Here is a 24,339-nt window from a genome sequence, read left to right on the forward strand (position 1 = left end):
CTCATCTCTGCAAAAAAATAGCCAGGCGTGGTGGTACATGCCAGCTACTTGGTGGCTGAGGCAGGAGAATCGATTGAGACCAGGAGATTGAGGCTGCAGTGAGCTGTGATCACAACACTGCACTCCAGCCTGGGCAATAGAGCAAAACCCTGTCTGAAAAAAATTAAATTAAAATAAATAAATAAATGACACGCTGATCACAAAGCTCATGCTCCTTCTAGCATTTCTGGGTTGTTACACAGGAAGAAAGCTGAAAGTGTATATTTACATAAATGCTGGACCATGAGAAGTAAAGCATATGAAGGCTGCTGAAAGGCTCCACAAAGTTAAAAGGACTTTGAAAAAAGCCTTCCGGAGAAGGTGAACCCAATGCTACGGGAGGAAGCAGATGGGAGATAAGAGAGCTAGCAGATGGAAATGTCTGTTTTTTGCCCTTTGAGAATAAGCTAAGACTCAGTAGCTGTCACCAGGCAAGGAGTATGGCAAGGTCCAAGGGAAAGAAGCTCTTACCTGAAGGCTCCCAGGCCATGGGAGAAGATGATCAAGGGGTATCCAGAGTCCTTTGTCTTAAAGGGGCCATTCCAGCTAACAGGCAGGCGACAAGATCCTAGCAGAGACATGGGCTATAGAATCTCTGGCTGCCCCAAAGCTGTTATCCCAAGGGCAGCCCGAGTACAGGTATGGGTGGGGACATGTGTTTCTCCCTTCTGGAGAACCACCATGGGCCCCTGAACAACTCAGAGCAGTCAATCACCTATTTTTTTCTCCCTTTCTTACCTATGAAGAGTGAGTACAATAGAAAACGGGAAGCTAGGCTGGGCACGGTGACTCACACCTGTATTCCCAGCACTTTGGGAGGCTGAGGTGGATCACGAACGGGTGGATCACGAGGTCAGGAGTTTGAGACCAGCCTAGCGAACATGGTGAAACCCCATCTCTACTAAAAATACAAAAATTAGCTGGGCGTGGTGGCAGACGCCTATAATCCCAGCTACTCGGGAGGCTGAGGCAGAACTGCTTAAACCACGGAGGTAGAGGTTGCAGTGAGCCGAGATCGTGCCATTGCACTCCAGCCTGGGTGACAAGAGCAAGACTCTGTCTCCAAGGGAAAAAAAAAAAAAAAAAATTGAAAGCTAAGTCCGAAGGGGCAGTACTGAACAACTCTGGGGTAACTCAATGTTACCCTGCTCAGAAGAGGGGTGACTGGAGGGAAAACTGCAGGAGACTGTATGCTCCTTGATAGTTAAGGACCTTTCTTTGATAAACACAATAGCTGGCATAGAGTAGGAATTAAAACATGCTGAATAAACGAGCAATCAGTGCCATTTATGGAACACATTCTATGTCCCAAGCACTGCACTAAAGGCTTTACATACATCCTGTACTACAAACCTGCAAAGGCAGGTATGCAGACAGGTTTAGTAACTTGTCCAAAACCCAGGGCTAGTAAATTATAAACTCTGGATTTGAATCCAGGAAAGTCTAACTTAATCACCAAAACTCTTACATATGTAATTCTCTCCCAACTCTCCACACTGCACTGCCTAATGGATACCCCTTACAAAAGGCTGGACACTGCAAGCTGTAAGGTACTGTGTCCACCTGGGGATCTCCCAGGAACATAACCAAACAACTGGGAAAGCATGCAGAGGTCAGGCCAGCCCTTACCCACAGCCAGGTTGAATAGCAAGCCGCCCCAGCGCTTATTAACCTTCAGGTACTCGGCCAGGCCAGAGCAGTACTCATAGCGGGGAATCCACAGAGGCTGCTCCATGGTTTCCTCCGCCTCTTGGCTGGGGTAGAAGAGTCGAAAGAAGCTCCCCTGTAGGAAAGAAGAGAGCAGCTGCTCAGAGCAAGGAGCCCGGGCTAGATTTCTTAACAGACACACTCAGCAGGTGTTTGGGGCACCAGCAAAACAGGGAAACTTGAGGTTCAATTAGCATACCTGAATTTTACATTCAGAAATTCGGAAAGAAGCAATTTGATTTTTAGCATACATGTAAAGCTTATGTTATTTCAAATAGACAACTGTATCTTGAATTACATTGCGGGAGGGGGCACCAAAAATATTTGAGTGCTTGGGACAATTAAGATTTAAATCTGGCTCTAAGCCTAGGCCTGGAGGAGCCCCAGTAGTTAAAGATTAGTCCTCAAACTAAGCCTAGGCCTGAAGGAGCCCCAGGAGTTAGAGATTAGTCCTCCAACTGAGCCTAGGCCTGGAGGAGCCCCAGGAGTTAGAGATTAGTCCTTGGGCTGAACAGGGTGGCACTGGTAGCTCATCCAGGCCACTGCTAGAATGGCCTTTGGGAAGCAACAGCACTCATTTTACATGGGAGTAGGTGAGGGATTACTAGGAAGTGTGCGCCTCTCAAGGGAGACAGGAAGTCCAAAGGCTAGCAGAGAAAGACCTAGGAACTGAGCCAGGCACAGTGGCTCATGCCTGTAATCCCAGCACTTTAGGAAGACGAGGTAGCAGGGTTGCTTGAGGCCAGGAGTTAGACATCAGCCTGGGCAACATAGCAAGATCCTGTTTCTATTATATATACATAAGTATATATGTTGTTATATATCATATATATATGTTAGTTAATTGAAAGAGTCCGAGGATCTGATAGAGGACAAGTCCAGAAGTCAAAGATGGAGGGGAAAACAGATCAAGGCAGGAGAGAGAAAAGGAAGTTGTCCTACCCAGGTCAGGGATCCAAGGCCAAAGGCACATGCCCATGGCTCTTCCTCTCATACACTCAGATTATGAAAAGATCAAAACTTTCAAGATCAGGCATCTGCCTTCAAGAAAGGTGAGACTGCGAGCTGTCTTTGAAGCTAGAGCCACTCCCCCTGTCCTCCTAGATGGAAAATGAACCCATTATCTCTGTCTATTGGGATATTTCTAATGTTTGGAAAGGGGAAGAAAAAGCTCAGAGAACACAGTGCTGGAGGCTTAATAACCAAATCCAGACCCACTCTAACTCGGTTTCCCCCCCATGGGAGTGCAGAATGAGAGTTGTAATCAGTAAGTCACAGTGCCAGCCGAAGCAGTGCAGACAGAAGGAAGGGAGCTGGGGACACTTACCTGGAGATTCTGACCCTCCATCACATCCCCACAGCCTACGAGATGGGGTCCTGTGACAGGTGGAAAGTCCACAGACTGGTTGACCCCCATTTCATCACCGGGTGAATCAAATGACTTGGCGGAGCTAAACTTGCTGGCTGGATGGGGGAACACAGAACAGCCTCTTGCTGGTTTCCTCTTGGCTTCCTGTTGCTGATAAGTGTCATCTGCCACCCTGTCCACCCTTCCTTAGCACCCCATCCCCCCTGCCAGTCACTCATTAAATCTTGCACCTTCTACTTTGCTACATTGCCTTTTCCAAGGTTACAGGGTTTTATTTATTTTGCTGGGGTGAGGAGATGGCTGTAAAGAGGACAGAGAGCCATCCATACTCCTCCCAGCCCATTAACAAATGTTTATCCAGCAGCTATGTGCGCAGCATAGCAGCAGTGCCGCAGAGACTGTCACACTTGCCTCTCCTGAGGCTAACAGTAACCACAAAGACCCATTATTTATGGTCAGCACTGTACTGCCCTCTTTATAGACATTATATACATTACATCATTTCATTCTGTTAACAACTCTCTGAGGTAGGTACTTTTTTTTTTTTTTTTTTTGAGATGGAGTCTCACTCTGTCGCCAGGCTGGAGTGCAGTGGCATGATCTCAGCTCACTGTAACCTTGGCCTCTTGGGTTCAACTGATTCTCCTGCCTCAGCCTCCCAAGTAGCTGGGATTACAGGCACATGCCACCATGCCCAGCTAATTTTTTTATTTTTTATTTTTAGTAGAGATGGGGTTTCACCATGTTGGTCAGGATGGTCTCGATCTCCTGACCTTGTGATCTGCCCACCTCGGCCTCCTGAAGTGCTGGGATTACAGGCATGAGCCACCACGCTTGGCCTGAGGTAAATACTATTAAGACACTGTTTTGGCTGGGTGGGGTGGCTCAGGCCTGTATTTTGGGAGGCCAAGGCAGGCAGATCACCTGATGTCAGGAGTTCAAGACAGGCCTGGCCAACATGGCAAAACCCTGTCTCTACTAAATATACAAAAATTAGCTGGGCACAGTGGTGGGCGCCAATAGTCCTAAACTACTTGGGAGGCTGAGGCAGGAGAATCACTTGAACCTGGGAAGTGGAGGTTGCAGTGCACTGCACTCCAGCCTGGGTGACAAGACCCTGTTTTAAAAACAAAAACAAAAACAGAAAAAACCCTGTTTTACAGATGAGAAAACTAAGGCATAGAGAGGTTCAGTAACTTCCCCAAGTTACCTAGTGGCAAACCCAGTTCTGCCTAATCCAGAAACTGAGTTCTTAACCATTACTAGTCCTGTTCACGGGGAGAGTCAGTTATACATATGCAAAGTCAATGACCTAAGCTTTTTCTTAAAACTGTTTTATTTTTTGAGAGACAGGGTCCGGCTATGTTGTCTAGGCTGGTGTCAAACTCCTGGGTTCACACAATCCTACCTCAGCCTCCCAAGTAACTGGGATTACAGGTAAGAGCCACCACACCCAGCTTTAAACTATGGAATATAGTATGGCACTTGTGCTGGGCCTTTAAAGATGGGGAAATTGAGAGGCAGAGGAGGAAGAAAGCACTTATAGAAAAAAAACCTCAGAGGAAAAAAAGCAGAGAGATGGAAAAGTAAGATGTGGGCAGTAGATCAAATAGAAGCTTTCAGCGTGACAGCTGTGCATGCTCCTGACTAGAAAACATTCCTACAGCTCAGCTGCTTCCTAAATTGGGGCCAGTGCTCCCCTATCCCTCTTCAATTTCACCACGTCCAACACCATCATCATCATCACACTTACTGTGTGCCAGGAACTATGTTTAGTGCTTTTCATATATTATTTAATTTAATTCTTACAATAGTCCTCTGAGACATGTATTATTATCTCATTTCACAGACAATGAAACAGATGCTTGACAAAGGCAATTTACCCAAGAACATAAGCAAGCAGAGCCAGAATTTGATCATGGGCAATGTGGCTGTAACATGAGGATGTCAAACTTCCCAGTATCCCTTGCCTTATAATTTATGTGGGGCTGACCCTTCCTTAACCTCCAGGGTTGAGCCTTCATTAACTGGAGTCAATCAGTCCTTATTCTCTGGTCAGTATTTGAATGAAGAGTGGGCATATGGCATTAGGTTGGTCCATCAGGAGTAAAGCCTGGGACTTTGGTTTGATGGTTGAATGGAGAAAGGTTCTTCCTTGTTTTAAACTATCTGCGATGTGCAGCTGTCATCTGTCAAGTGGCTTTGAACCACTGCAGCCATTTTTGCTACCTTGAGGATGAAGATACCCACGGTGGATGGCAAAACTGGGAGAATCACAGAGAAACAGAGTCCTATTTGTGAAGACATTAAGAATCCACAGATTAGACCATACTTGAAACCTAACCCACTCCTAGACTTTCTAGTTACATGAGTCGATGAATCTAGTTACAAAGAAGCTCCCTTTCTTATTTAAACCAACCGAAGTTAGATTTCTATTGGTTGCAACCAAAAGAAATGCATACACTGAGTCTGGGGTCCACATGTTAATGATTAAATTATTCTACTTTCTTTAAGATGCTCTGGGAGAGATTCGGGAGTTCCAGTCAAAGCATGTCTGAATAAGAAGAGACCTAAGAGAGCATTTCTGTCAATCCTCCCCGCAATTGTCTTCCCCTTCTCCCAGTACATACACCTGCTTTACCAGGGAGGACACCAAAGTCCAGAGAGATTAAGTGAGCTGCTCAGAGTCACAAGTGGAACAATTATTACAGCACACAATCATTGTCAGCTGCCACTGTCTGGTCTCAATAATCCTAACATCATTCTATTTAACTTTGAAAGATAATACATTATTTTCTTTCTACTACAGATAATGTCTTTGTTTCTCTTTAGCAAATTTAAAAAACAAACCCAATTCTTTTGAAAAACAAGCTAAGCTCCTGATGTCAGTGGGTTGTTCAGCCAGAGTGAAGGGGGATGAGCTCTGCTTAGCCTTGGACCCTGACCTTCCCCACCGCTTGTTGTTGAGGTATACACATGAAAGACCTACTGCTGGAGCCACAAGACACATGTCACTCACATGACAATGAAGCAGCTGCAAGTTCAACTGTCTTATAAAAGAGAGGCAGATAAAAGACCACAGGAGTTCTGAGAAGAAACAGTGCTCCTTTAGCTTGAAAGTAGAGAGCAGGGGAAGATGGAAAAGGCTCTCTCAAGCAGGAGAGAGTGAGCAAAGGTGCAGTAAGAAGGAAGCTTGTGTAAGAAACGGGCAAGGCCGAGAAAAGAAAGTTGTGATCAGATCTGGGGAATAGCAGTCCCTCAAGGGCTAAGCGAAAAAGCTGGAATCTACTCTGGAAATGAGGTCATGTCCATGAGAGACAGTCTGAAAGAACCACATTGGAGGCACAGCATCTTTGATGCCTAGTTTTTGGGTTTTTTTTTTGTTTGTCTGTTTTTTAGACAGGGTCTCGCTCCATCTTCCAGGCGGGAGTGCAGTGGCTCACTGTGGCCTCACCCTTCCAGCTCAAGCGATCCTCCCACCTTGGCCTCCTGGGTGGCTGGGACTACAGGTGCTTGCCACCATGCCCAGCAAACTTTTGTATCTTTTGTAGAGACAGAGTTTCATCATATTGTCCAGGCTGGTCTCAAACTCTTGGGCTCAAGTGATCCTCCCACCTTAGCCTCCCAAAGTGCTTGGGATTACAGGAGTGAGCCACCATCCCAGCCCTGCCTAGCTTTCTTATCTTACACAAGTAATCTGATCTCTCTAAGCTTGATTCTCCATCTGTACAATGGGAACACTATCCATCCTCATAGGGTTGCGATGGAAATAAAATGAAATAATGCATTCAAAGCAGCTGGTGTGGTACCTGACTCTTAGGAGGAAGCCAAGAAACGTGTTGATGAGTGAAAAGCAGAAACACTAGGATTTGTCCACTGAGTCAATCTGGGGAGTCAAGAGCCAAAAAAGTCAGCCGGGCTCAGTGGCTCACACCTGTAATCCCAGCACTTTGGGAGGCCGAGGTGGGTGGATCACGAGGTCAAGGGATCAAGACCATCTTGGTCAGCATGGTGAAACCTCGTCTCTACTAAAAATACAAGAAAAATTAGCTGGGCATGGTGGCGTGTGCCTGTAATCCCAGCTACTCAGGAGGCTGAAGCAGGAGAACTGCCTGAACCCAGGAGACGGAGATTGCAATGAGCCGAGATCATGCCATTGCACTCCAGCCTGGGTAACAAGAGTGAAACTCCATCTCAAAAAAAAAAAAAAGAGCCAAAAAGTCAGGTTTTAAGATTGGGGAACCAGGACACTAGTCCTTAAGCCTCTTATGGGAACAGATTTTTGTCTCATCCTGCATAGTGAACAGTACTTAAGACAAGAATCAGGATAAGGAGACTCAGAAATGGCCAGAGGAGAGCAGAACCCTCTGGTGCTCCTGGAAAGCTTCTGGGAGTATCATCAACTAAATTGTTTGGAAATAAAAACTAGAGAAGCTAGTTGGCCAGAGTGAAGCTAAGATGAAAATGAATCTTTGTTTCCTAGGCTCACATTGATTGATGTCCAAATAGGATGGAGAGATGGAAAAATCCAATCTGACTTGCAAATTTTGCCAAAAAGACATTCACACAAAGCATCTAGAGTCATTTCTAATAAAAGTCATGGAATTTTCCAAGGAAATCGGTCTGTCTCTACCTTCTTTTGCTCATTGTGTAAATGGTTCATGACGGTGCCTGTCCAGAAGCCTCTCCATCCAGCAAGGCCCAGTGAAATCTCTGGTCCTCTAAGAAGCTTTCCCAGGTCCTTCCAATCTTTCCTCCTCTCATCTCTGATCAGGGTCCACATCCGTTATCTGGTAACCAATCTCAGGTTACCTTAGCGCAGCTCTTGGATTAATACCTATTCTAGTGACTTGCCTGCAACAGTGGTCCATGTAGAATCTAGATCTTAGGTTCCTGAACCCATCATCACAATCACCTAAGAAGCTTTTCAAAAATGTGTATTCTGGGGCCACTATTTCCAGGGGTCAATTCATTTGTAAAAGCTTCCCAGGTGTTTCTAATCAGCAAAGTTTGAGAACCTCTGTTCTAGACTTTGATTAGGAGTGTCTCTGGATGAATTTTTCTTTTATTCAGACACGTGTGCATGCAGCAGACATTTACTGAGTATATACTCTGTTCCAACTACGGATACACTGAGTCATTTTCACAACGATTTCACTGGGTATAATCTCCATGGCCACCCAGAATCATGTTCCTATCACTAGACTTAATGCAGTGCCCTGCTTACAGCTAGTCTCAGTAATTAACTTACCCAATGAATACTATTTAATTTTTGGCACACTTATGCTTTATCTCTTCAGATCCACTACAGGGGTAAAGGCTGGGTTTTATAGGCCGGGTGTGGTGGCTTACACCTGTAATCCCAGCACTTTGGGAGGCTGAGGCAGGTAGATCATGGGGTCAGGAGTTCAAGACCAGCCTGGCCAACATGGTAAAACCCCATCTCTACTAAAAATACAAAAATTAGCTGGGCATGGTGGCAGGTGCCTGTAGTCCCAGCTACTCCGGAGGCTGAGGCAGGAGAATCGCTTGAACCCGGGAGGCGGAAGTTGCAGTGAGCCGAGCCAAGTCTACGCCATTGCACTCCAGCCTGGGTGACAGAGTGAGACTCCCTTTAAAAAAAAAAATCCCCAAAAAAACCCTGGGTTTTATACTTTTTTGTAGGCCAAACCATCTATTTGCATGCTTTCCCCACAGAGTTGGGATTCAATAAATGTTCCTTTATTTGGCTTTGATTTAAACCCATCTCAAGCCTTCTTTAATCTTTGTGTTTTTGATCTAAAAATAAGGCTATATGGTATAATGGGTAAGAAAAGGTTTTGATGACTCTGAATTCTACCCCTGCCACTTATTAGCTGTGTGATCTTGAACAATTTCTCAAACTCTAAACCTCTGATAATTTATTCTCACAACAGAAATAATAACTACGCCAGGCACAGTGGCTCACACCTATAATCCCAGCACTTTGGGAGGCCAAGTGGGAAGGATTGCTTGAGCGCAGGAGTTCAAGACCAGCCCAGGCAACATGGCAAAATTCTGTCTCTACAAAAAATTAAAAAACAAAAAATTAGCTGGGTGTGGTAGTTTGCAACTGTATTTCTAGTTACTCAAAAAGCTGAGGTAGGAGGATTGCTGGAGCTTGGGAGCCAGAGACCGCAATGAGCCAAGATGGTGCCACTGCACTTCAGCCTGGTTGACAGAGCAAGGCCCGGTCTCAAAAAGAAATAGTAACTATTCATGAGATTGTTGATGAGGATTAAATACTGCCTGTAAAGCCCTCGATGCATAGAAGGTACTATATAACCATAGGAGGCAGCTATAATTATTTTAACTACGCGGCCTCTCTAAGTTCTTTATATGTAAAATGAATACTTCATAAGTGAAAATATTGCCTAGGGCCTGGGGCATTTTGAGTGCTTATAAAATGTTAGGAACTAATTAACAATGCTATGTCTCTCTTTCCTAGCCAAGGTCTCTATTTTTTCCTGGATTAAGCCCTTTGGCAAAACGGATTCTTTCCCACCAGCCTTTTCAGGCCTGAGGCAGCCCTATCATATCAAAGCCAGTGTCTACTGAACAGGTCTAGAAGAGCCCAGAGGGAATGGATGGGGCTTAGGTTGCAGCTGTCCTCTCCTGCTGGGGCCCTGTTTCTGGTGAGGAGAGGACTGCTGCTCTGCCAGCTGTGTGGCCCTTTCATCACTGGATATTTCAGGATACAGTCCAAAATACACACTTCACTGGTGCTTCCTTTCAGACAAAGCTCTCTGGAGACTAAAAGCTCATTGGCCTGACCTTTGGTCTCTGGAAGAAGTGAAGGAATATCATCCAGAATATTGTCTAAGAAGACAATGAAGACACCAAGCGCTCAAGCGATGGGTTTGAGCAACAAGGTGGCAGAGCTAGGAAACAGCCGTGATAAGAGTGTTCCAGAGCCGTGATAAGAGTGTTCCGGAGCATTAACAATTGTGATAAAAATAATCTCTGTCTCTCGTGAGGGTCTTACAGTTTAAAAGACATCTATACACATACTAACTTGTTGGCTCCACAACACTCCTCACCCCGAGACTGATGGAGCAGCAGTCATACTCCGTTTTAGAAAGGAAGAAACTGAGTCCGGAGTTGTATGATTTGCCCAAGGTCACAGAGGGCGAGAGGCAGAGCTGGCCTAGGAGCCGGTCTGCTGACTTCAAATCCAGGGTAATCGCGGATTGGGAAGAAGGAATGGAGACCCTCCTTCCACCGGCGTGAAAAACAGAAAATTGAGAGTAAGAGCAAAGTCCACCAAAGGTGGAGGAGCATAAAGAAGCCGGGGTTCAGGGCGGGTGAAGCTGCAGGTTCAGGGTGGAGCCGAGAAATCAGGATAGGGCTGTGGGGTCCAAGGTAGGGCTGCGGGGGCTGAGTCCTGGGACGGGAGCTCAGGGGGGAATTCCAGGGGCGCCGGCCGTGAAAGCGCGAGGCGACCGTGGGAGGGTCAAGGGAGTGGGTGGCTACAAGTGTCTGAATAGAAAACGGAAAGGATGCCCTTCTCTTCCCGGTTCTTCCCGAAGTCGGGAAAAGCTGGGTTGAGAGGGCGAAAAAAAGAAAAAAGAAAAGAAAACGGAAAGGACAAAGATTAATGTGCAATTCCTCCGACTGAGACTCCGAGGCCCCAAACCAGGACAGATAGGAAAGTCTGTAGGGAGCTCAATTGACATATAGAGGCTTTCTCCAACCAAACTTACCGATCGAGCTAATCCCTCAGAAGCAGCCCCAGACTTTTGACTCGACGGAAACGAGAAACCGCCCAGGAGCCCGTGGCCTTTTGGTCGTTGTAGTTTCCAGGGCTCAACAGGGACGCTTAGAAGCACGTCCTGTTCCTCACTCTGGAACTACAACTCTCGATATGCAGAAAGTGAGATTGCGCATTACAATGTAGGACTACAACTCCCAGATATCAACGCGACCCCCCCCCCCATCGTTGTCGTGCGAAACCGCCCAAGGCTCGGGATGCAGTGCGATTCCTCCCCCTGGTGGCCTGAAGAGGAGCCGCCGCTATTTCTGCTCTCGAGCGGAGGGGTTTTTTGTAATCCCATGTGTAACCCTCCGCCTCAACCTCCTCAAATAGTCCTCAGGCGTGCCTAGAAATGGCCCCCGCTTCGCTTTATTGTCAGGGAGATAGGAGGAGATCGGAGTTTGTCTTGTGACTTTTGCACACTTTGCTTCCTGTAAGAATAACAGACTGTTCATTCAATTAACGGGACATTCCCTCCCAGCCTAGACCTGCTGACACCTGTGATTTTCCATTGTCCTCAAAAGACTTCCTGGCCGAGAAAGGGGAGGAACCCGAGCGATCTGCGGGACTGCATCCACCCCGACATCACTGCCTTATGCTGGCTCTTGGCGACGCGATACCCACTAGCCTCCACAGAATCACAGCCTAGCAGAGAATTCAGACAAATGAATAATGACAGCACAGAGCTGTGATCTCATGGGGAGACACGGCCAGCGTGGGAGCCCGTGCCCAGGCTTGGGGGAAAAGGGCGGTGTCCGCAGGGCTCCTTAGAGGGAGCGGTGTTGACTTTGAGACCGGAAGGAAAGAATGTAGCCAGGAGTACAGAGACTGTGCAGAACATTTCAGACTATGGCAATCAGTCCAGTGCTGGCTGCAGCAGAGTGTGAGGGATGGAAGGAGATATTCTTGGGGGGAGGGGGAGGAGTGGGGGGTAGGCAGAGCCCATCCCTCAGGAGTCCTGGATTAAGTAAACTTCCACAGGAAATTTGAATCGTTCCGGCAGCTCAAAAACGTTCGATGGCTCCCTACTATCTACGAAATGAAGCCCCAACTGCTTAGCCTGACATTCAAGATCTTCCTTACCCAACCTTCACGCCCCCACGCCCCCTTTCCCCACCCTCCTCCTCTAGGAGCTTTGTTCACACCGCCAAAGTTTCCACGACACGTGGAAATTGACTCACACTGCCTTGGGCTATCTCCTGGATTAGAGGTTTTAACTCGACACATTGTGAGCTCTTTGAGGTCAGGTATTGAGTCTGCAGTCGCCCCCTCCACCCACTCTTGCAGCCCACATTCCCTCGAATCACCAGGGTCCAGGGTCCCTGCTTTAGGCTCTCCTCTCCTGCCGACACACTTGTTGTCACCCCCATCCTTCCAGGAGCCAAGATAAAGCATCCGGAGAGAGTTTTGGCAGCGTTGCACTGTGGTAATTAAGCCCCGGCTTTCATTAAATCTGTGGCTGATGGCGGCGACTGCAGAACCTGAAAAGCTCAGTACGGATCAGAGAGCGGCTCCCTTTGGCCCATTAATCCGTGCTGCGCAGCTGGCCAGAACTCTCATGACAAGCCGGAGGTCCTGGTCATGAGAGGGACAGCTGGAGGTCACTTAAGTCTCCTACTCCCAGACCTGAGTTTAAAATTCCCCAGGGACAGGCATGCCACTGCCTCCTTTACCTCCTTTGTCCCTGTTAGGAAGATATTCCTTGGGCACAAACTCTTCCCTGTTGCAAAATAAAACAGTTGAGTTTAACCACACTTCCTTCCAAGCCAGCCTTTTCTGGGATAAACAACCCAAATGCTTTTTTACCTTTTTTAGCAAATGGTTGATTTTCCAGCATTTTCATCATAGATCTCATCCTCCAACAGCCTGAAGTTCCCTTCAAAGTCCGCTGCCACCTACTGTCCCAAGTCTGGCCTTTCCTTTGTCGCTAAATTGCTTCAAGTTGGTATTTGGGTGACCAACTTTGGATTTTCTATTCTCCCACTACCTGCTGAAGTTTGGTGGACAAAACTTTTTCTGTGGTTGTGGGGAGGACAGTCTTGCTCTGTGCTCACTGCAGCCTCTGCCTCCTGGGTTCAAGCAATTCTCCTAACTCAGCCTCCCTTATAGCAGGGATTGCAGGCACATTACCACACCTGGCTAATTTTTGTATTTTTAATAGAGATGGGTTTTTACCATGTTGGCCAGGCTGATCTTGAACTCCTGACCTCAAGTGATCTGCCCACCTTGCCCTTCCAAAGTGCTGGGATTACTGGTGTGAGCCACCACGCCCCACCAGTGGACAAAACTTTTTAAATAAAGGTATAATAGGTATACAATAAAATGTGTAATGTGCACTAATCTTTTTTTTTCTTTTTGAGATGGAGTCTCACTCTATTGCCCAGGCTGGAATGCAGTGGCTTGCGCCATCTCAGCTCATTGCAACCTCTACTGCCCAAGTTCAAGTGATTCTCCTGCCTCGGCCTCCCGAGTAGCTGTGATTACAGGTGCCTGCCACTGCACCCAGCTAATTTTTGTATTTTTAGTAGAGACAGGGTTTCACCGTTTCACCATCTTGGCCTGGCTGGCCTTGAACTCCTGACCTCATGATCCATCCTCCTCAGCCTCCCAAAGTGCTGGGATTACAGGCGTGAGCCCCAGGCCTGGCCGTAATGTGCACTAATCTTAAGTATACAGCTTAACTTCTTAGAAACATTAGCTGTAACTACCATTTACTTCAAAATGGAGAACGTTTCCAATATCCTGAAAGGTTGGTTTCTCAGTTTATAATCCATCAACCCCACCCATTTTCCAGAAGGAACAACTACTTTTCCTTCTCTTATCATCAACTAGTTTTGAGAAGCAATATTTTTTAACTTTGACAATAATATTTCATGCTCAACGATAGGTGATAATTATGAAAACGGCATTCTAGTCAAAAACCACCAGAAACGCACCTGTAATTAAACAAGTTGTATTAGTTACTCATTGCAACAAGGGAGAGTGCAGGCAATGGGGAAATGGTACTGGGGCGGTGCGGGTGGGGGGCATCTCAGCAGGAGGGTGGAAGAAAGGACTTACAGAATCTGAGCTTTTGTTAGATAATTTGGGAGAGTTTAAGGAAGCAGGGCTTGGCTTTAGATTGGACGCTGTCAAGAGCAGGGGTATTTCTATAACTGGGGTCTTGATAAAATGTACCTAGAAGGAGGGGAGGCTAGACCCAGGCTAAAGCTGTCATAGGCAAGAAGCAGCAGTCTCTCATTTTGGCAGCGATAGGGGGATGGTTGGTCTTTTTCGTGGTTTGGACAATATGTATTTTTTGTTTGTGTTCAGACACGATTACGAGTTGTCCTGTTTGTGTTTTGATTATCATAGTCACAGAGTGGCCATGTCTGCTATTGATGTTCTATGAAGTTGTTTATGTCCAACAGGCCAAGGCCAAGGCCTGGCTGTGTCAGACTGGCCCCTGGACTTCAGGGGCTGCCTTCCTCTTTCTTACATCCCAGCATATGGTGATGTTTATTCTGGGCTGCATGCTGGGCATGTAGAAATGATTTGTAGAAAGAAAGAGAGAGAGAAAGAGAAACAGGAGAGAAAGGGAAAGAGAGAGAGAGAGAAAAGAAAAGAAAGAAATGGTTTGTCTTGGTTGGATATCGTGGCTCACGCCTGTAATTCCAACACTTTGGGAGGCCAAGGCAAAGTGGATCAAGAGGTCAAGAGATCGAGACCATCCTGGCCAACATGGTGAAACCCCATCTCTACTAAAAATACAAAAAAAAAAAATTAGCTGGGCGTGGTGGCATGTGCCTGTAATCCCAGCTACTCAGAAGGCTGAGGCAGGAAAATTGCTTGAACCAGGGAGTCAGAGGTTGCAATGAGCCAAGATTGCACCACAGCACTCCAGTCTGGCGACAGAGGGAGACTGTCTCAAAAACAAACAAACAAAAAAAAAAAATTAAAAAAAATATCTGGGCATGGTAGTGCGTGCCTGTAATCCTATCTACTACAAGGCTGAAGTGGGAGGATGATTTGAACCTAGAAGTCTGAGGCTGCAATGAGCTATGATTGCGACACTGCATTGCAGCCTGGGTGACAGAGTGAGACCTTGTCTCTAAAACAAAAACAAAAACAAAACCTCAAACAAATACGTAACTGAGATAATTATATACTATGTTAAAATGCTTCACAGGAAATAGGATGCTGCTTTGTTGGAGAATGAAGGGAGTGAGCTACTCACAACGGAGCGGGAGGGAAGGATTCTCTGAGGAACTGGCATCTGAGCTGACCCTAAGCATACCTACCATTTATTGATCCCCTATGTGTCAGCCATGTCCTTAGGTAACTTTCAAATACTTTACATTTAATATTCATGTGAACTATCTCATATCCTTTCCATTTGCCAGACGAGAGAACAGAGGCTCAAGGAGGTAACAGCAGACAGTGTTGACACCTACCTCATAGCCCCCATCCCTTCTCTGAGTCCCTTCCCAGTGTGGTAGTTCTCAGCATGCTCAGGGCCCCACCACACAAGAGCCTGCTTCTCTTGGCTTCCTTGCCTGAGAGCTTTCTTAGGTATCTATGAACCAGGAGGAACAGGTGCGTTACGTACTTCAGAGGCAACCTTCAACCATCAAGAGAGTTGGTGCCTAAATGCCCAACTTCCCCGTCTTCAGATAACATAGTATTTCTCCTTTTTCTCTCTTTCTTGCTTTCTCTTTCTCTCTCCTTTCTTTCTTTCCTTTTCTCTCTCTTTCTCTTCCTTCTTTCTCCTTTCCTTCCTTCCCCTTCCTTCCATCCTTTTTCCTTCCCTCCCTCCCTCCCTTTTCTTTCTTTCTCTTTTCTTCCTTCCTTCCTCTTTCCTTCTTTTCTCTTTTTTCTCCTTCCTTCCTTCTTTCCTTCCCTTCCCTTCCTTCCTTTCTCGCTTCCCTTCTTCCCTTTCCTTCCTTCCTTTTTTCTCCTTTCCTCTCTTTTTTCTCTTTTCTTCCTTCCTTCCTCCCTCCCTCTCTCCTTCTCTCCCTCTTTCTTTCTTTCTCTCTCTCTCTCTTTCTTTTCTTTTTTTTTGAGATGGCGTCTCACACTGTTGCCCAGGCTGTAGTACAGTGGCGTGATCTTGGCTCATGGTCACCTCCTGGGTTCAAGCAATTTTCCTGCCTCAGCGTCCTGAGTAGCTGGGACTACAGGCATGTGCCACCATGCCCAGCTAATTTTGTTGTATTTTTAGTAGAGACAGGGTTTCACCCTGTTGACTAGGATGGTCTCTATCTCCTGACCTCATGATCTGCCTGCCTCAGCCTCCAAAGTGCTGGGATTACAGGTGTGAGCCACTGTGCCTGGCCTATTCTTTTTTTTTTTTTCTTTAAATTAAGAGACAGGATCTGGCTCTGCCACCCAGGCTGGAGTGCAGTGGCACAAATAGAGCTCACTGCAGCCTCCCAGCACTAGGCTAAATGAAATGAACTGAAATGTGCAACCGGGTCTGCCTGGTTCACATTCCACAGTCCTCACTCCTGCACCCCGTGACGGGGAGCCTGAAATGGAGCCCAAGCCTTTTACTTATTTTATATATATATATATATATATATATATATATATATATATTTGTTTTTTCTTTCCAACTTTTAAGTTTAAGGGGTACATGTGGAGCCTAAGCTTTTTAGTCTGGCTCAAGGCCCTTCGCATCCTGACCCTAGCTGGTCTTTTTTGTCTCATCTCCCATCTCCTCATTCTTGGTCACCCCTCGCTTCAGGGACAGCAAACTGCTTGGGAACACAACATTCTCCAACCTTGCCATGCCCTGTCACCCCTGCATACCTTTGTCTTCTCTGCCAAAATATGAGTTGAATCTGTGTGGTCCAGCTAATGCCCACCCTGGCCCCACTCCACCTAAAGAATGCCAAATGCCAGCGTCTAACCTTGAGAAGGAACATGTTTGTGCCAAGTGCTTGGTACACCTGAGCTCATTCAGTTGCCACAGTGATTCCGAGAGGTCAGTAGCTCCACCCCCAGTTTGCAGGTTGGGAAACCAAGGTATGCAGAGGCCAGGTGACTTACCCAGGGTCTTATGGTTAATGGCTGGCCAAACCAGGATTGAACTCAGATTTCCCTGTTCTGCTACCATACCTTGATGCCTGGCTGTTGGGAAGGGACGGGAACTGGGTTCTTGAGGCTGCTCTCATATTCCCTGTCTGCCAAGCCTAAGTGTAGAGATGGGGGACATCCCCCAAGTCAGCTGCCAAGCTCTAGCTGAGAGAAGCAGGGGCTATGGAACCCAGAAGGAGGCCAGGCTGAGGGGACTTCCCACAAGGAAAGGAGCTGGACTTCCTGCTCACTCCCACCTGAGATGGGGAGGCATTACCCTTTCTGCTTTCTGGCTCCTTCCGGGCCTTTGGGAGTTTACTTGGCCTCAACAATGTCCTGCTTCCCAGAATCTCTCATCAAAATGATTCTTGGAAACTGGGCCAGTTCGGGGATACCTAGAGGCCAAGGCAGGGCTGAATTCCTGCTCTTAATGTTCTCTTCCTGGCTTCCAGTCTTGTTATTATCAAGCCTATCAGATGCCTGGTAAAGGCTTGCCGGCCTGCAGAACATGAGCTGATTTGGTGAGCACCAAGTTCTCAGTAGTTTTGGAGAAATTGGATGGGGTTGGAATGGGAGAGGGGGTGGAAACCTTGCCAGCAATATCGTGCCAATCCCTGCTTAAAATGTCTAGGAAGATTGCCTAGCCTGACACAGCACTGGTTTTGGGCACAGGGGCAGGGCAGAGAGGTTGGCAGCAGATGGGGCGCAGCACATGAAGTAGAGTAGGGCATTCTGGGGTCCCCAGGGCACTGTTTTCCTTTCATGATCAGATCCCACTGTAGGCATCAATGCCAGCTGGGAGCCTGAGAAAGTTATACAAACATGGCAGGTAAAGTGGGGTCAGGGGACCCGGGTGGGGGGAGGAAGGGAGAGTGGCAGTGGGCGAGGCTGGAGGGGAGGGAGGTATAGAGAGGCCTTTGCTGTGGTAACTGTGAACCCTGGCCAATGATGAAGTAACCATTGTGCAGTCTGAGTTCTGGGAACCAGGTGATGGAGTGTGTTCCAAGAACGGACTGAGGGCCGGGTGCAGTGGCTCACGCCTGTAATCCCAGCACTTTGGGAGGCCAAGGCGGGCAGATCACCTGAGATCAGGAGTTGGAGACCAGCCTGGCCAACATGCTGAAACCCCGTCTCTACTAAAAACACAAAAAAAGTAGCTGAGCGTGTTGGTACTTGCCTATAATTCCAGCTACTCAGGAGGCTGAGGCCGGAAAATCGCTGGAACCCAGGAGGTGGAGGTTGCAGTGAGCCGAGATTGCACCACTGCACTCTAGCCTGGTGACACAGTGACACTCTGTCTCAAAAAAAAAAAAAAAAGGATTGAGGCCAGGAAAAATAAAATAAAATAAAATAAAATCCCTCTGGGATTGCTTGCAGCCTCCACAACAGAAGTTGCAGTCGTTACAGAAGCCCTTCAAGATCTGGATCGATTTCCCTCAGCCAGGCAGATTCATGCCTGCTTTGCATCCAACGTGACCAGCCAGTCCCTAGACACGCCTGCGCTCAGCCACCTTCGTGCATTTCACACCCAACATGACCAGCAGGTCCCTAGACATGCGTGCACTCAGCCACCTTCATGCATTTCACACCCAACGTGACCAGCAGGTCCCTGGACACGTGTGCACTCAGCCACCTTCATGCATTTCACACCCAATGTGACCAGCAGGTCCCTGGACACGTGTGCACTCAGCCACCTTCATGCATTTGTTTGTGCTGCACTTCTCCCATCTGCTTCCTGTCTAGTCCTTCAAACCCAGTAGAGACGTCACTTTCTCTGGGATGTTCTCCTTAGCTGATTGCTCTGTGCTCCCAGTTGCTTCTCTGACACTTGTTGGCATCCCCAGGACAGTACATGTAACCCTGCAGTGAAGTGACCCAGTGCAGGTCTGCCTCCGCATGTGACTGTGGGCTCCGGGAGGGTGAGGGTAACTTATTCATTTTTGTGGGCCTCGCACAGCACCTGGCATGGTGGGTATTGGTTAAAAGAATGAGGGGCCAGCCCAGGTAACATGGCGAGACCATGTCTATACACATTTGTTTTTGATTCTCCTGCCTCAGCCTCTTGAGTAGCTGGGATTACAGGCATGTACCACCATACCACAGCTGGCTGATTTTTGTGTTTTTAGTGGAGACAGGATTTCATCATGTTTGCCAGGCTGGTCTCAAACTCCTGACCTCAAGTGATCCGCCTGCCTCAGCCTCCCAAGCACTGGGCTTACAGGTGTGAGCCACTGAGCCCAGCTCTACAAAACTGGAAAAAAAAAATTAGCCAGGTGCAGTGGTGTGCACCTGTATTCCCAACTACTCAGGAAGCTGAGGTGGGAGGATCGCTTGAGTCCAGGAGGCAGAGGCCGCAGTGAGCCATGATTGCTCCATTACATGCTAGCCTTGGTGACAGAGTAAAAGTCTGTCTCAAAAACAACAACAAAAAAAATGAGGGGCTGAGTAAGAGGCATGAATGACTTCAGGGTTCAACCAAGTTAGTTTAAATTGGGCTAAGACAACAGCGAGCAAGAGGGACAAACTGGGCAGTGAATGACTTGTGTGAAGGAATCCAAACTTAATGAAAGAAAATCAGGGAGAGGGTGGCAGCCCATGCCTCTAATCCTGGCTACTCAGGAGGCTGAGGCTGGAGGATTGCTTCAGCCCAGGAGGTCGAGGATGCAGTGAGCTATGATCACACCTATGAATAGCTATGGTACTCCCAGCCTGGGCAACCAAGCGAGACCTAGCCTCACATTAAACAATAATGTGAGTCACAGGCTGGTGGCTCACACCTGTAATCCCAGTACTTTTGGAGTCCAAGGGGGTGGATCACCTGAGGTCAGGAGTTCAAGACCAGCCTCGCCAACCTGGTGAAACCCCGTCTCTACTAAAAATACAAAATCAGCTGAGCGTGGTGGTGCATTCCTGTAATCCCAGCTGCTTGAGAGGCTGAGGCGGGAGAATCACTTGAACCTGGAAGGTGGAGGTTGCAGTGAGCCAAAATCATGCCACTGCATTTCAGCCTGGGCAACAAGAGTGAAACTCTGTCTCTAAATAAATAAAAAAATAAATAACTCATCAGGCTTCTGCCTGCACAGATCTATAGTCAAGGTATTATTTTTTTAAAAAAAAGAGGAAGAAAACTGGTGGGTGAAACATAGGCTCTGATAAAACAACAATATGCTAGTATTTATTGTGCCCTTACTCTGTGTTAAGAAATACAGCTCCGTGGTTCCAAGCGTGGACTCAGGATTTGAGGCTGCTGGGTTCGAGTTCTGGCTTTCCTAATTGTTAGCTGTAAAACTTCAGTCATGTCATTTAACCTCTCTAAGCCTCAGTTTCCTTATCTGCAAAATAGAAAGAGTCACAGTATCTGCCTTAGAGAGTTGTGAGGATTCCAGGAATGAATAGTAAATAGAAAGCACATAGAATAGTGTCTGGGCCATGGAAAATTTCCAGGAAGTGTTGGCTGTTATTGTTCCTTGATGGTGAGTGTTCCTGGCTGAGAAGGTGACCGTAAACTGAGCCCTGGACATGGAAAAGAAGCCATCCCTGCTGAGTTCTGGACAAAGATGTTCTAGGCAGAGGGAATAGCAAAGGAAGGCCCTCAAGGCTCTGCTGGGTGTGAGGGCAGAAAGAAAGCAGTGGGGCTGGAGCCCGGGGCAAGGGAGGGCAGAGACCAGGGCTTGGAGGGCAGGGAGAGGCCAGAGCTCAGCGGGCCTTCTAGGCCATGGAAAGAAGTCTGGATTTTATTCTAAATATGATGGAAGCCAGGAGGGACTGGCTTACTATTGTTTAGATATGGTGAAGCCAGCAGATCAGGAGATGACCGCCACTGAAAAGAAGTTTGTTAGGTCGAGCGTGGTAGCTCATGCCTGTAATCCCAGCACTTTGGGAGGCCGAGGTAGATGGATCACCTGAGGTCAGGAGTTCGAGAGCAGACTGGCCAATGTAGTGGAAGCCCATCTCTTTTTTTTTTTTTTAAAGAAAAAGAAAGAAGTTTGTTATATTCACAGAAGTTTGTTATACTCTCTTGGGAGAGGAGGGGGCATGCTATGCTGTGGGAGACACAGGGGCCTGCCAGGTGGCAGAGGGGAAAAGGTGGGCAAGAACCTTTAGTGTGGTTTGGATCCCAAGGTTGGGTTCTTGGGCTGTCAATGCAATAGAAATTGACATGAGGCCAAAAGAGTTTAACCAGACAAGGCTTCATTGGAGCTTGTGCCTGGGCATAAGGGAGGCAGCACAAGACAGCGAGAGAATTCCCTAGCTGACTCTCTGAAAAGAGCTGGCTGGAAATTTTTATTAGGCAAAGCATGGGAATTGATAGTGGGTAGGTTATGCAGTCTGGGCCAGGCAAAGCACGTGAGGTGGGCTCTGCAGGTCCTCACATCTGATTGGCTGGTTTTCTTGAGTAATGGGCCACCTGGTGGTGGTCTGACCAGCAGCAACAAGCCTGTAAATCAGTTCTTCTACAACCATTGGATCTCCTAAAGCCAGTTCCTGGATTCCTTGAAGTAAAAGGCATGGTTACACATTATGAGCGCCCAGAACAATACAGAATGGTGATTTTCTTTGTTTGGCTAAACCTTTGGGGTTAGCCGGTGTGGTGTCAGCAAGATGTGTAGTGGGTTTTATGAATCAATGTGAATGTGTGAAAGAATGCTCCAGTGGGGGCGAGTGAAGCCAAACCCCATTTCCCGCTCTGTCTAGTTTCAGGAAAGGAACAGGCAAGGCAGTAAGAAAGCTTAGCATTTTCTACTTTGAATACAATGGTTGGTGACCCTACACGAATAATTTCGTTTTTGTTTTTTTTTTTTGAGAAATCACTTGTCTAGGGTCACCCAACCAGTGTGGAGGAAATCCCGTACTTGAACCACGGTCTATCTGGCACCAGATCTGCTGGATTTTTTTTTACTTTCCCTTATGGAAGAAAAAGCAGTGGATTTATTCAGTACCTACTATGTGCTAAATGCTATGTTGAACACTTTATGTTTACATCTAATCCTGGAGGCGTCATTTCCTTAAATTGCTGTAATAAGGCATTAGCAACAAAAGAATGAGATATTCACTTGAGCCCAGGAGTCCAAGACCAACCTGGGCAACATAGTGAAACTCATCTCTTTAAAAAAAAACAAACTAGCCTGACATGGTGGCACATGCCTGTGGTCCCAGCTACTTAGGAGGCTGAGGTGGGAGGATCACTTGAGCCTGGGAGGTTGAGGCTGCAGTGAGCTGTGACTGTACCACTGCACTCCAGCCTGGGAGACAGAGCAAGACTCTGTCTCAAAAAAAAGAAAGGAAAAAAAAAAAAAGAAGAATGGCGATAATATCTACCTCAGAAGACTCTTGAGGATACTAAATGAGATTTTTGCATGTAAAGACCTCTCTCTCTGCCAAGTGCCTGACATGTCGTTAGTGCTTAGTAAATGTTAGTTATTCCACTTTCCAAATAGCATTTCAAGATTCTGTTCCATCAACTCTTTGCTCCCAAGTCCACTGAGCAGTTCTTCCCATTCCTAGTTTTTAGCTATAATATTACACGTCTTTATATAAATTGGTGAGTTTAAAAACATTTCCCTGACTTTTTTTTTTTTTTGAGGTGGAGTCTCACTCTTGTTGCCTAGGCTAGAGTGCAGTGGCTTGATCCTGACTCGCTGCAACGTCCACCTCACGGGTTCAAGTGATTCTCCTGCCTCAGCCTCCTCAGTAGCCAGGATTACAGGGGCGCACCACCACACCTGGCTAATTTTTTTTGTTTTGGTCTTTTTAGTAGAGACTGAGTTTCACCATGTTGGCCAGGCTGGTCTCGAACTCCTAACCTCAGGTGATCTGTCTGCCTCAGCCTCCCAAAGTTCTGGGATTACAGGCGTGAGCCACCGGGCCCAGCCTAGACAAGTGATTTCATTGCCCTGCATCACCTTTCCCTAATCGGAAAGCAGAGATAAGAGGACCTTGCTCTTCTAGTAGTTGTGAAAGTTAAGTGAGGCAAAGTACATAAGGGTCCCAGCCCTTGCAGGGGCTCCACCAATTATACCAGTAATTATCACATATTCAAGAATGGCAGTCTGGGGGCATGCACCCAAGATGGGGCTAAGACTCAGAGAGAAACGGGACAAAGCCCCCTTCATCTCCTCCTTGATGCCCACCGCTGGGCCTGCTTCGCTCCAGGCCTGATCCCTGCCCTCAGCTCCCAAACTCTGCTGTGCATCTTCTCAAAGAGCCCACAGAAAGCTGTGTTCACAAGAGGCATCCCTGGGAAAGGAGAAAAGGAGAAATAAATCTTTCTGCCTGGGCTTTGGAAAGTAGACTGTTAATTACCTGGGAATCGAAGCAGGCTTCGGGTTAGGTAAGCATTTGCTAAACTAGCTCCATGCATTAACCCCTTCGTACCCAGAGCTGAGGTGTTCAGAGGTGGGCTGCTCCAGAAAGGTCCAGAAACTAACTTGAGGGAGGTTGGGCATGGCTTCTGTAGCCTTCAAAGGGGTCCAATTCAGGTGAGACATTCAGGAAGATGGCACAGAACGACTTCAGGATCAGGGTCTGAAATTTATTTCCCTTGGTGTGTCCCCAGACCCCTACCCCAGGAATATGGGATGTTCCCCAAACCTGGAATACAGGAATACAGCCCCCAAAGGAGTGGCCAGGACTAAAAGCTCATCCTGCAGCATGAGGCATGAACAAGGTCCTGTAGGTGAGGGGATGGACCAGAGATGCCTGTTACCTTAATCCCCTCTGGCTTTCTCTGGATAACAGAAACTCACTCTAGAGGAAGCAGAGACCCACCTCCCAGAGGGAGAGCCCCTGGGTGGTGTTTAGGGTGGCTGGTATATGGTAGATGCACCTGACAGAAATAACTGAAGAAATGAGCGTTGCCATGTGAAGGATGCTGGGGAGGGTGCTGAGTGAGGATGCTATGTCTTTTTAGTAGAGACGGGGTTTCGTCATGCTGGCCAGGCAGGTCGAACTCTGGACTTCAGGTGATCCACCCACCTTGGCCTCCCAAAGTGCTGGGATTACAGGCATGAGCTACCCTGCCCGACTGAGGGTGCAATATAAACTGAATGCTTTTTGCAAGCAGTTGTGGTTCTCCCGTCCAGCTTGCCACCACTGGACCACCCTGTATGTAAGTCTCCTCAGATAAATCCTATGTCTCATTTTCTGGCTTCAGTTCTCTTCTTTAGCCTCTTGAAGCTGGTGCCATCCCAACTGAAGTCCATATGGGTCTGGGGCAAAATCAGTTAGAGTTAGACTTAGCCTTAGGCAAGGTGGCATGAGGGGAAAGGAAAGGTAAGGCAAGGTAGACTCAGGTTGACTATAATGATCACTTGTGTATCTACCTGTAAGTTTGCCAAGCACTTTCCCACCTGTTATCTCATCCAACGAGCCCCTCAGTAAGCCTGTGAGGAGGGGA

General features: G+C 47.3%; 1 protein-coding gene and 1 non-coding gene across 17 annotated transcripts in view; one reads left to right on the forward strand and one right to left on the reverse strand.

Annotated features, from left to right (window-relative positions):
* PAFAH2 (platelet activating factor acetylhydrolase 2) overlaps nucleotides 1-12,766 on the reverse strand; it is a 62,860-nt gene extending 50,094 nt beyond the window's left edge. For 9 of the 16 annotated variants that reach the window (XR_013519877.1, XR_013519875.1, XM_054258954.2 and 6 more), the window contains exons 1-4: nucleotides 12,693-12,766; nucleotides 3,074-3,210; nucleotides 1,669-1,822; nucleotides 511-607 (exon numbers count right to left, since the gene is read on the reverse strand). Coding sequence is in view for 13 of the 16 variants with exons in the window: in XM_054258954.2 (XP_054114929.1) it covers nucleotides 511-607; nucleotides 1,669-1,822; nucleotides 3,074-3,210; nucleotides 12,693-12,741 (437 nt within the window). In the remaining 3 variants the exon portion in view is untranslated. Of the gene's footprint in view, nucleotides 1-510; nucleotides 608-1,668; nucleotides 1,823-3,073; nucleotides 3,211-10,836; nucleotides 10,889-11,374; nucleotides 11,512-12,692 lie in introns of those variants that run through there. The other 7 variants (XR_013519876.1, XM_078330768.1, XM_078330770.1 and 4 more) reach the window with 3 other exon arrangements.
* A 5,116-nt stretch (nucleotides 12,767-17,882) lies between these two features.
* Nucleotides 17,883-17,965, forward strand: LOC118143471 (small Cajal body-specific RNA 18). The gene has a single exon (XR_004727683.1).
* The last annotated feature ends 6,374 nt before the right edge of the window (nucleotides 17,966-24,339 follow it).

Source organism: Callithrix jacchus, chromosome 7, assembly GCF_049354715.1.
Source record: "Callithrix jacchus isolate 240 chromosome 7, calJac240_pri, whole genome shotgun sequence".
NCBI lineage: Eukaryota > Metazoa > Chordata > Mammalia > Primates > Cebidae > Callithrix > Callithrix jacchus.